Here is a 12,843-nt window from a genome sequence, read left to right as displayed (position 1 = left end):
CACATATACTTTACTTTAAAGTCTGTATCTGTAGGGGCGCCTGGGTGGCTCAGTCGTTAGGCGTCTGCCTTCAGCTCAGGTCGTGATCCCAGGGTCCTGGGATTGGGCTCCCCGCATCGGGCTCCCTGCTCGGCAGGAAGCCTGCTTCTCCCACTCCCCCTGCTTGTGTTCCCTCTCTCGCTGTCTCTCTCTCTCTCTGTCAAATAAATAAATAAAATCTTTAAAAAAAAAACACAAAAACTTCTAAAGTCTGTATCTGTAGTATGTCCATCAATATTAGCAATCTGTGGGTCCATGCTGGCCGTAATTTATAGACACAGAAGCAAATTCTTTGTGCACACACTCTGATTTCATGTGTTGATCATTTGAGTAATGTGTGTATACGTGTTATTTAACTAAAGTTTAATTTTGGCCCATGTCCCATAATATGTTTCCACTTGAAACTTTCAAATTAATTTAAGCTTTTTTTTTTTTTTTAAGAGAATGTTTTTGTACTTTCAAAACTACCGTTGTAGAACAATTCAAATTAGGCAACTCCCTGGGAAAGGATAATTCGTCTGGCAGCATTGAAGAGTTTGAAAATTTTCTTTACCTGTTGTGTTTTGAATTATTACTTACTTAATCATCATCAGCCATGATTGTTTTTACAAATTCTCAATGACAATTTTCATCCAAATGGTACTGTATATTTGAGTAGTGCTTTGTCAAATATTTTCACATGTATATTATTTCAAACAACTCTGTGATGTAGGCAGGGTAGGAATATTACCAAGCACCATCTTTCCCTTTGTTTTCGAGTGTGAAATTGAGGCCTAGGGGACTCCAGTGATTCCCTCCTGCTCACATGGGGAATTAGTGATAGCACCCGGGCTGGGATCCTATTATTGTTAGTAACTGGAATTACTCTTTGCTTCCGTATTTGTATACAAAAGTCGGAGAGACTGAAGAATATTAATTTATACTCATCCATAAAATGAGGATAGAATCTTGTAGCCCTGCTGTCAGGATTAGATATCATGTATGAGTTTGCTGAGGACAGTGCCAGGAGCAGAGTAAATGCTTTGCAAATTATGGCTACTATTATCCTTTTCCCAGGGTTATGGGATTGTTTTGATTCTGTTAATTAGAATATACTATTTATTAGACTGTACCATTCTTAACTTTTCTTTTGCAAAAAAAGCATAAAAACTGTTATCTCTCCGTGGTTGCATTTTTCTTTATTCCCCAAGCGAGCTAACAATATTGGAACAATTAAACTCAATACAATGTATCAAACTCAAATAAAATGCAGCTTTGGAGTTCATATTTCAGTTTTTTTTTTTTTTTACTGTAGTGGTATCATTTACTTTGGTAAATTCATATCCCGATTTAAAATGCCCCAAAGCAAATAAAATATTTTTTTTTATAAATTCAAGTACTGTATTTTAAAATGTACATGTCATACACACAAGAGCTGCATAGCAGAATTACTATAACAAGCAGTTACATTCATGATACCCAGTACTGTTCTGAACACTGCATGTAGATTACACTAGATATATTGTTTTATTATGATTATTGTTGCTGAGTACAGTGACTTTAATACAATAGTTTACATGATTGCATTTTTTAAAGCATTAATAAAGTTAGTAGCATACCATTTAACTAATATTGAATGAAAACACTATGTACAGGATGTATTTTAGGTCAGATGCTTACACAAGAATAAGCATTTAACATGCTGTCGTATCCTTGACAAAACAAAATCATCCCTTTGCTAAATAGAATAAGAGAGGCTAAAAGGAATCTAAAGCAATCGAAAAAAAAAATTCAAAATTTTATATCCCTGTATTATGTTAAAGATGATTTAACATAATTTTCTCCTGGTTAAAATACACATTTTGTTCTGTGTGAAATAAAGGAGAGAAAGAGAGACTGCAAAGATTGGTAATAAAAATGCTAACTGAGCTGTAGCCCTTCGATGATACTTTAGCTGGAAAAAAGTATGGTGAGTTGTAATCAACATTTTTTTCTGCTTAGAAAAAAAGTGATAGCCTATAAATTTCTAATGTTTTAAAACAGGTATTTATTATTTAAGGTCTTAAAATAAATAAATATGCCTGTATTAAACAAATTAAGTTGTTTAAAAAACTTTGCTACAATACTTGACTTATTCACAAATAGATTTTCTGTCCCTATTTATTATAGTTTGAACAGTTTAAAAACAGAAATCCTGCAAATACTCATTGCTTAGATAACAATATTGTTATCTTAATTCACATAAATGATTGCAAGAAATATTTATAATACTTTACATAGTATCTTACCTAATGCTCACATTGAATATTCAAATTAGTCACATTTAACTTTACAGATGGAAAAGTTGGGATGGTGAGATTAGAGGACTCTATTCTAGTAACGGTAGCAACGAGAATGAGATTTTCATCTTCTGTTTGTGCTGCTGGCCTTCTGATTTTTTTGTGGGGGAGGACACAACCTTAAAGTTCCTTGAATAAAGTAACTCTTCTGGAAATCAGATCATGATTACAAAAAGTTTTTGGATGAAGATTAATTTAAATTTATTTAATCATCAAATTAGCCAGGGGTGTGTTCTATGGTTTGCTTGGAATGGCTCGTGGAAAGTGGCTCTGTTATTTTTCTAAGTATGCAAATGATTGTCTCAAAAAAAAAAATTTTTTTTTTGGTTCTGTGATTAGTGAGTCCTCTTTAAAAGTTTGTTTACAATTGTTTTCTTTTTTAAGTAGAAAAATCTTTTTAGATCTAACCAGTCATGGAATAATGATGAATAAGTCAGTGTGATTCTTAATATAATACAATCATACTTAAACAAATCATTCCCTTTCCTTAGAATATTTGGCCACTGAGTGAAATTTCAAAGACTTAATCAAGCCACCTTAACGCTTATAGTCTCTGATAAAATTTCAAGAGGAAAAGAAGACTATTTGGAGTAAATAAAATAGAAACCATACTGAATTTCTGATTTTATTTTGAAACTCCCTCTCTTCAAAGAATACATCCGTAATTAGATTCAGAGAAATTTTGTCCCTTCCTGTTTGTTTTCTGAAGAGAATCACACATTGATCATAACATACATACTTAATAACTTACATTTTGGGACAGAAGGCAGTCAGCACGGCCCACCTTGGTCCACCCTAATGTCATTTTCAAATCAAGTCAAATACTGTCTTTGGATTAATCAGCTCCTGATGGAGGTTTGATAGAGGGGATACTGCATGATCTTCTCATGATAAGCCTGACTTCTATATCTGGTAGATTATCCTGCTTAGTCTGTAAACACCCTTCATCAGTGGCTGCTAAATGAAGATCAAATCGAAGAGAAACCGATTTTTTCCTTAATCGAGGGTTATCTTTAAAGAAGGAGCCTTCCCATTCTTTAATAACTTCATCCACTTTTTCTGTCCTGAAATGATACAATAAACCTTTCCATATGAAGAAGTATGGATCTATTAAAAATATGTAATATGGATTCCATATGAAAAAGAAATCAAGAAATTTGTATAATTCATAATTGACACATTTTGAATTATAACTCAGAATTTACATTGTGGAATTTATAATTTACATACTTTAAAAATTACACAGGTATAATTTCCAAGGAATTCTATGGAATTCTCATGTTTTGATGATATTTTTGGAAAAATGGCGAATTAAGGATTGATCACTCCTATATCTGAGTTTTTGTTTATATATATTTACTCATGTCAGATTAAAAAAAATCATAGCACATTAAAATTATGTTTGGAAACATGCAAAGACTACTGGTTACTCAATTGAAGTTAATTTCTTTGTGTGTTTATTATTATTAGTCAAAGTTATTTTACTTACTGAATAGTGCCACGAGCCTCAGTGCTTTCCTTCACGATATTTCCATTTAGTATTGCCTGTTTGGTTACTGTTTCCACTTTTTCGTTCTCATACTTTTGTGGGAGTTTCGTTGAAAAAGATATTTCATTTATAATGGCTGTGAAAATGTTATCGTGAAACATTAAACTACAATGTTGTAGTACTAGTCACAGTTGATTTATATGTCAAACTTTATTCAAATATTGCTTGTTTTTGCTACTCTATAGTATTTAGTTATAATCCCTATAAATGGCACTTTATTTTTCAAGTTCGTTTACTTATATCAGAAACTCACCTGAAGGTAAAACAAAACCAACTCTACTTGTCGTAGGTTTTTGTTCTTTTTTCTCACCTTGGATACAACCATAATATCTGAAATTGGAAAGAATAATATTATAGAAGCAATACTCTATTAGCATATAATTGAAACAAATGCTCACCAGTAAGAGAATGGATAAAATGTAATATATTCATACAATGGAAATACTATTAAGCAATGAAAATAAATGAACTAAGGCTACACTGTATCTTTATGGATGAATCTCCTAAGTATAACACTGAATGGGAAAAGAAAGGTAATTTGTAGCTAATTTTATAAAGGTTAAAATAATATTCAAAAAAATTTCATATTTTGTTTAGGGATACATATATACCTATTAGTATAAAGGAATGTTTAAGACTAATAAGCATCAAATTCAGGAGCCAGGTTAGACTAAGGGAGGAGGATAGGGGGTTGGGATATGGTTTAGGTGCCTGGGGTGGGGTGGGAAGACTTCAACAACACTGTAAATATTTTACTTCTCAAGCTGGGGGAAGTGTGTACATGAAGTTCATGACATTTTTCTTGAAACTTTCTTGTATATCTTAAACATAGCATAATAAAAAATTTAAAAATTGTATTAAAGGAATATTAAAGACCACTTTATCAACATCTTGAATGATTAGGCATTAAATAAAATCCACGACCACTTATTTTATTTAACAACAAATTATATGTGTGTGTGTATATTCACACAGCACTGTTTTAAGCACTTTACAAACAATTTGTTTAATCCTCACAGCAATCCTATGAGGTAGGTAATATTATTCCCATTTTATGGATGAAAAAACTGAGGCACAGAGAGGTTTGGTAACTTGCTTGGTGTCACTCAGCTAGTAAGTGGTAGATTTTGAATTCAATTTATGTTTTTCAAAGCTTTAGGAAATGTCGAAACTTATTATAGGTTAAAGTAGTTTCATCTAATTTTGTAGAGGACTCAGAATTCTGAAGCAAGCAAGAATAAAGGTTTCTTTCTATGGGAACATGGAAAATTGGAGGTTGTCCTGCGCTCAAAGCCATGTGACCTTTTTTTTTTTTTTAAAGATTTTATTTATTTGACAGAGAGAGTCACAGTGAGAGAGGGAACACGAGCAGAGGGGGTGGGAGAGGGAGAAGCAGGCTCTCCGCCGAGCTCGGAGCCTGATGCGGGGCTCGATCCCAGGACCCTGGGATCATGACCTGAGCCGAAGGCAGACGCTTAACGACTGAGCCACCCAGGCGCCCCAAAACCATGTGACCTTTTAAGTGATTGCAGATTATGAAACTGTGAATTAGTAAGAATTCCTCTTTTGATATTTTGATACCTTTTGTTTCAGGACATCTGGAAGTCTTTTAAATCATGTATTCAGAACTAAATTGTTTTTTGTGGTGGTAATATAATCACATTATTATTATTATTATTATTATTATTATTATTATTATTAATTTTGACTTTTGATCTGTGGTGGGAGTGGGCCCTGGGTGGGGGGATGTGGTAATATGTGCATTTTCCAAGCTTTCTTTGTGGGTGGCCCATAGAAGGCACTGACTAATTCTAAGAGATGAATGACAAGGAAAGTGAGCAAGTTAAGAAAGGTCATTTTCGTAGCGATTGAGAATTATTTACATTTCGCTCTAGGCTTGAAGCGCGCTTTGTTGTAGCTACTGTTCCTGACTTTGGCCATTCTGTTCATAATTTTGGGAGGCTGGAAATAGTTCTTCCACATATTCTTTGCCATGCCTACCAATCCTACTTTGCTGTAGGAACCCAGTGAACACGCCATGGTGATGATGCGTTTTTAGATGTAATTTCTCTGACTACCTCAACAAAGACAGAAGCTCTGTATTTCTGGTCACTTGCCATTAACTACTGTATATGGAATCAGGTACCTGATTTCTTCCTTTTCTAGGAGGCGGCGATAAGTGGCGATTTCTTGTTCTAGCCTCATCTTCGTGTTGAGAAGCATCTCATGCTCTTGAAGCTGCTTTTCGATGCCGCGCCTTACTTCCTGTAGCTCTTTTTCTAGTCCTTCAATCACCGCCTCTAGATCTTGCAACTGCATCTGGTAATGTTGCTCACTGGCATGTAGGGAGTTTTCCAGGCCCCTTTCCTGTTTTATATAGATCTTCATCAGTGAAATCAGTGAAACAAAATGTGCTGCTGAAATCTGATTTGCAACATCTCCATTCTATTGTGTTCTTTAAAAGTTTGCAATAATGGTACTTCACTTATGCAAAAGATATTTCCTTACAACTTTGTGTATGACTCAAATGAAAAAAAAATTATATCTAGATAGCTAGAGAGCTTACTATTTCAAAGGAATCCTGTGATAATTCTTTCGGCCAAAAAAAAAAAAAAAAATCTGCGGTATGACTGACTTATTACCCCTGATCTATTTGGTTTTTTAAAAATTGGAAATGTAGAATATCGAATGTTAAAGCAGAGTGGGCTGCTTAGAAAAGGCATTTTAGGAAGGTGTTTAAATATTTTTTACTATTAGAAATCTCAGGCGCGGGGATAGAAGACTCCCTCCCCCCCCACCCCTCCACCCCCGCCCGGTGATGACTTTGGATAACGACAAAGGCTATATTCTCCCACTACAGCAATTAGAGAACCCCAGGATGATAAGCAAGGATGACTTCCTTTTTATAGGCGTGAACTAGACCTTGAATGAATTGATAATAGCCACGGCCATGATGGGGGGGGGGGGTAGTTGAACTAGGACCAAGGCTAGAATTCAGTGGCCTTGCTTTTTAAGTTTCTCACTGTAAGGTAATGGGCGTTATTCCTTTCTCTCTCTCTTTTTTTTTTTTTTTTAAAGATTTTATTTATTTATTTGAGAGAGAGAGAATGAGAGAGAGTGAGTACATGAGAGGGGGGAGGGTCAGAGGGAGAAGCAGACCCCCAGCTGAGCAGGGAGCCCAATGCGGGACTCGATCCTGGGACTCCAGGATCATGACCTGAGCCGAAGGCAGTCGCTTAACCAACTGAGCCACCCAGGCGCCCCTATTCCTTTCTCTCTTAGTCAACACACGTCTGGGGACGCAGCGGGCCAGTGGCTTTTGAGCTCATTCTCACCACCGCCTGGAGAGACTCAATTTCCACTTGCATGTGGTGCCACTGGCGACGGGCTTCCTTGAGTTCTGCTTGAGCTGCCTTTAAAGCCTCTTCATCTTTGTCCATTTTTTTGCTCATGTCTTCTTCTAGCTTTAAGAAAGCCACCAGCAACAAGAACAACAGAAACAAAGAGCGCTCTTGAAAACGAGAACTTTTAAAAGTCATCCTAGGAACACAGCATAGGTGTCTCATCATTTTTCCTTTAAACTGCTAAATTTCAAAAGTGTGTTCCAGTGCTTAGCTACTCATTAGTCAGATGTGGGAGTAAGTGAATTGCATGCGCAGCTTCAGTGTTCTCAGATAATACAAGGAACCTCAGGCGTCTCTTCCTACTATGACAGTCTATGAAACGCAGAGAAAAATACATCTGTTTTAATGAAAAGTAACAGTTTGCAGGATCTAAGTTTGCGACCTCTGATTCTTAACTTTCTATTATTTATGGCATTATGAGGAAGACAGATTGAAACTCAGCTATTATTTCCCCCTATATTTTCTTGTAGGCTGCTTTGTAAAAGCAGATAAACAGTTATATATCTTAAACTGATCAATTCTGATTATGCAGCCATCAAAAGGAATGAGATCTTGCCATTTGCAACGATGTGGATGGAACTGGAGGGTATTATGCTGAGCGAAATAAGTCAAAGAGAGAAAGACATGTATCATATGACCTCACTGATACGAGGAATTCTTAATCTCAGGAAACAAACTGAGGGTTGCTGGAGTGGGGGGTGGGGTGGGAGGGATGGGGTGACTGGGTGATGGACACTGGGGAGGGTATGTGCTCTGGTAAGCGCTGTGAATTGTGCAAGACTGTTGAATCTCAGATCTGTATCCCTGAAACAAATAATGCAATATATGTTAAGAAAGAAAAAAAAAAGAAGAATGTAGCAGGAGGGGAAGAATGAAGGGGGGGAAATCGGAGGGGTAGACGAACCATGAGAGACGATGGACTCTGAAAAACAAACTGAGGGTTCTAGAGGGGAGGGGGGTGGGAGGATGGGTTAGCCTGGTGATGGGTATTGAGGAGGGCACGTTCTGCATGGAGCACTGGGTGTTATGCACAAACAATGAATCATGGAACACTATATCTAAAACTAATGATGTAATGTATGGGGATTAACATAACAATAAAAAATTAAAAAAAAACTGATCAATTCTGGGACTGGGCATATGGACAGAGATTAAATACTGCTGGAAAGTATATTATGAATAATTTAGAGAATTAGGTTATCATAGGCATTAGAGGCTCTAAAATAGACTTCCGTAGAAAGAGAACCCACTGTTGATTCACCTTTTGCAAATGATCTTTTTGGAAAGCATGTTAATCTTGGGTATCTAGGGAAGTGGCCAAAATTACATCTTTAAAGATTGTTTTCTAAATGTCATCATGTTAAATAGCAAGTGGAATATGTTATATTTGGCTTTAAATGTTCTTATGCTGATGTTCAAATCAAATGAAAGTAACTTTTGACAGAATTCTCAACATTTGGCCCCAAGAGCAGCAGGGGCAATGTATGGAATTGATTGTAGTCTTTTGTAGCAAAAATTACAACTTATTAATGCTTTTATTAAAATGCATTTTGAAATAACAAATTTTAATTTGATGGTACGAGAGTTTTTTTTTTTTTTAAGAAAGCATTGCAGTAAATGAAAGTTCACAAATAAAGTTGAAGGCAAGGCATTAAAGAACAAAATTCATACATCTCTCTTGGTTTGCTGTATCACTTGTTCTTAGTGTTAAGTTGGCAAAGTTAAGCAGCAACACTTAGCAGAGCAACTACAAAAGAGAATGTCAAGAATTTAGGAAATAGGAGGGCATAAAAATGCTCGTATCTGCTGGTCTTTTGGATTTTGTGTATGGAACTGGCAGCTATTTTTGTGTGGTAGCTAGATGCCGAAGACAGCCCCCAATGACCCAGACCTCCCCAAATTCATGTCCTTGTGTGGTCCCCTTCTGTACCGAATCTGGGCGGACCTCGTGTCTTGCTTTAGCCAGCAGAACATGGCAGAAGTGCCAGCTTTAGTCCTAAACCTCAGGAAGCCCTGACAACTTGCACTCCTGTGCTTTTGGGAGCCTTGGGCCAACATGTTAAGAAGTCTGGATACCCTGCTGGAGAGATCGCATAGAGGCCAGATGGAGAAAGACCCTGAGGCGACCCGGAGAGAGAGGAACAGACCCAATTGTCTCAGCTGAGCCGGCCTTCCGAAAATCCCCTGCCAAGGCGCCAGACACATAAGTGAGCCACCTTGGATGTCCCAGCCCAGTTGTGCCCCAAGATGATTATAGTCTTAGCCAATGTCACACACAGTGGAAGAATCACCCCCACCTGAACCCATTCAACCCATAGAATCATGAGAGAGAATGCCATGGTTGTTTTAATCCACTAAATTTGGGGGGTAGTTTGTTCTACAGCAATAAATTACTAAAGCTTATGTATCTTTATTTTGTAATAATGAACAGGCTTCCCTGAATTTATTCCAACTGACTTTCTGAATTCTTTGAAAAAAAAAAATCCTCTAAAGTAGATGTATGTTAAAAAGACCCTAAACAAAACTTACAGTAACCTTGCCTTTTCCCTTTAATTTACTAATTTTGGCATTGTGACTTACAAACTGAATAACTTGTATTGGTACCATCGCAAAATAAAACGTTTATTTGGTTTATAATTTTCAGAAATGGTCATCTAGTAATTTTTTCCCTTCTCTTTGCAAAAGGTGAGTGAACTATTCCAACACTTAAATATCCCAGTGACTTTGCTTGATCTAGGGTACTGATCATTCTTTGTGAAGACTGAAAATATTACCTAGAGGTGAAATTTATATTGTTACCAAAAATGAATTGCTAATGATATAAAGTCCTATGATTTCCTAGAAATATTTTTTCCCTATTGGTGATTGTTCTTAAGTTCACTCTTTGCTGTATTTGGGTACCTGGAATAGAATTTGAACTCAGATACGATAGGTAAAAAAAAAACCCAAAACCCAAAAAACCAACCCTGAGTTTTTAAATCTTCTTTCTAAAATATTTGTTTGAACATTTATTTGAATGTTTGAGATCTTAATTAATTGCTAAATGTGAATGTCACTTTAAAACAAAGTAAGTCTATGAAATTAGGATTTAGCCTTTATTCAACTTGGCTCCCCCTCTTTTTAATACTTAAATATTTCATGACTTGTATTGGAAATAAACCTTTCTCATCTTGTAGTACAAAAGCAAAAATCTGTAAGTGGAGAGTCAGTATCAGTTTGGGGAATTTTGATTGTCCCAATTTATATCACTGTTTCTGAATGCCACCTTCACATACTTAGATAATTTCCATTTATAACAATCTGGTATAAAACTGATGACAGAAACCTTTCAGAAATATTTTACTTCGTTTTATCTCTACAAAGTGTGCAAGCTAATAAATCTTACCATAAAGCTTGCCATTTTAAAGACGTAATTGAAACATTCTCTATAAATAACTCTGTAATATCTTCAAAGGGTATTTGAAATGCTTCCTTCCTGAAGGATGTCTAAAAGAGGTTAGAGTGCCCCATTTTATTGCATGTTGGCCCCATGTTTTGTTAATGACAGGAACCTCACCACTGATGTAAAAATCATCAATCGACATTAATCGAATGGCCACATAACAGTATAATCAGAGCATTTCCCCCTGTGGTCCCAGTCACATCGCAGTAAAACCTAAATTCCTTCCCCAGTAGACGCTGCATTGAAAAGGAAATACTGTACCTCAGAGAGGCCGGGACAGGAATTGGATAGACAGGGATTGTCTCCTTATCCTGGAAGGTGCCTGTCTGTATGAAATCATTACCTGGATCCTTGTTGAGAGCACGGTCTCTATCTGATTTCTCGTGAGGAGCTTTTCATAGTTTGCCCTGATCTCATTGAGTAGCTGGGACAGCTCCATTCTTTTCCCATCCTCCACCTTGGCTAAGTGAACCTTATCGATAGGATGAGTCGCTGCGGCAGAGCTGGTCTGTCTGCGTCGAGCACAGATGAAGCTCCATGGAGCCTTAAAGACGCAGAGCTCCCTTTTTCAGAACCACGGAAATTCCCGTGCTTCCAATCAATTATGCAAATATGCAAACCCTTTTCTCCTCCTGTTGTTGGTGTAGTAGACGCGTCAGACTCTCCATAAAGGAACAGGAAAAGGAAAGCATCCTCAGCATTCCTAAATTGGTTCTCTGTAAAATTGAGCGCTGGGGGGGGGGGGGGGGGGTGTCAACTTATCTTGTGTGTAAAAGAAATGGGGAATAAGGTGAAGAAAATTGTATTTTGTTTTTTTTCCCCAAGATACTGCATGGCAATTAATCAGGGCTGAAAACATGATAGCTAAAATTTTTCTTCTACAGTTTTTCTTGCCATTTGGATTATTTAAACAGAAATGCTGTGGTAGGGCATTAGAAGATGTCGTAAATCTTGAATATTCTGACAGGTATTGGGAAAAGCTACCATCAGATGAAGCTGACAGTTGTCATTAGCCATGGGACTGACTGTATTTCTCTCAAATGCATGCTGTGTGGTTCATGGCAGGCTGCTGGCCCCACAGCAGAGTTTGATGTCTTGAGGTGGATTCCTGAAGGCATATCCAGACGAAGCTATAGCTGGAGGTAAGTGCTAATAAACTGTGAGAGCTGAGAGTTAACATTTCCAATATTTTAACAAAGTTGAAGAAATACAACCAGATGGTCTGTGCACAGGGGTTATCCACTGGGTAAGATTTATTGTAGGGGTTACTCCTTTGTTAGTAAACATGTAGTTGATGACAACTCACACCTGTAAATATAACATTTGCGCAGCCCTTCTAACTTTAAAAAGCACCTTTACATCTATCATTCCATCTAACCTTCACGATCCCTGTCACTTTGTAATCTGAAAAGGTGACAAGCCTGAGGCAGGAGGGGTTGGGGTGTCTTGCCCAAGGTCATAGGGCGACGTCATGGCATCTTCGGGACTGGAACTGTGACTGCCTCGCTGTATTCCATATATTGCCCCATTGGCCTCTGCATGTTCTCTCTCCCCACCTAAATTCCTTGTTTACTCTGGCCAGCTGGCTGTTAGAAATGACTGAAATATTTTCGAGAATAGATCTATTGTCATCGTTATTTGTAGAGTGGCTTGGCTGGAATTGTATCCAAAGAGTCGTTCAGGAAATAATCAATCCTTGGCTCTAGTGCTCACAGGGCCTTTGAACGTGCATTGGGTTCTTTAAATTTCTGAATTAATTCACTGCTGGCCAGGCCGATCTGTGCTGGGCATTCCCACAGTCCCCTGTAAACAAAGCTGGCCATCCATTGGCCCTGCTGAGAGGAGAGGTTCTGGTCATTCCTGTCCTCTGTTTAACCTGACCCATGCCTCCTCCACCCTCCCCATCAGCCACAAATGATTGGTCTAGAGATGGACACTTGACCAAAGGATAGCCAATCCACGGAGCAGAGACCTGTGAGGTAGCCTGATACGAAAGCTCTCACTAAAGAGGGTCACTTATGATTATGATTATCTAGACCAAACTGATCCTCTTTCTTGGTAATTGCAACTGAGAAATACGAAGAAAATCAG

The 12,843-nt window shown here is 37.4% G+C and overlaps 1 protein-coding gene across 4 annotated transcripts; it reads right to left on the bottom strand.

Annotated features, from left to right (window-relative positions):
- Positions 1-1,196: 1,196 nt before the first annotated feature.
- On the bottom strand, positions 1,197-11,454 carry KRT222 (keratin 222). Of its 4 annotated transcripts, none has more exons than XM_032429085.1 (6): positions 11,096-11,454; positions 7,242-7,370; positions 6,053-6,273; positions 4,160-4,236; positions 3,847-3,982; positions 1,197-3,421 (listed from the first exon to the last, which is right to left on the bottom strand). In XM_032429085.1, exons 1-6 carry the CDS (start codon positions 11,189-11,191, stop codon positions 3,193-3,195), a joined length of 888 nt encoding a protein of 295 aa, XP_032284976.1. In that variant the 5' UTR covers positions 11,192-11,454; the 3' UTR covers positions 1,197-3,192. The 4 variants fall into 4 exon arrangements, with proteins under 4 accessions (XP_032284976.1, XP_032284978.1, XP_032284977.1 ...); XM_032429087.1 differs by having other exon boundaries at positions 7,242-7,366; positions 11,096-11,184; XM_032429086.1 differs by having other exon boundaries at positions 11,014-11,102.
- Between the last annotated feature and the right edge of the window lie 1,389 nt (positions 11,455-12,843).

This window comes from Phoca vitulina, unplaced genomic scaffold, assembly GCF_004348235.1.
Source record: "Phoca vitulina isolate PV1807 unplaced genomic scaffold, GSC_HSeal_1.0 scaffold40, whole genome shotgun sequence".
Lineage (NCBI taxonomy): Eukaryota > Metazoa > Chordata > Mammalia > Carnivora > Phocidae > Phoca > Phoca vitulina.
This window is presented reverse-complemented; position numbering and strand designations above follow the sequence as displayed.

Excerpts from the sequence above, each read along its gene's own strand:
- KRT222 (XM_032429085.1), bottom strand. The coding sequence starts at position 11,191 with ATGGAGCTGTCCCAGCTACTCAATGAGATCAGGGCAAACTATGAAAAG. Across the intron at positions 6,274-7,241 it reads TTGAGTCTCTCCAGGCGGTG|GAAAGGGGCCTGGAAAACTC; the intron begins GTGAGAATGAGC and ends TATATAAAACAG. Across the intron at positions 3,422-3,846 it reads GAGGCTCGTGGCACTATTCA|GACAGAAAAAGTGGATGAAG; the intron begins GTAAGTAAAATA and ends GTATCATTTCAG.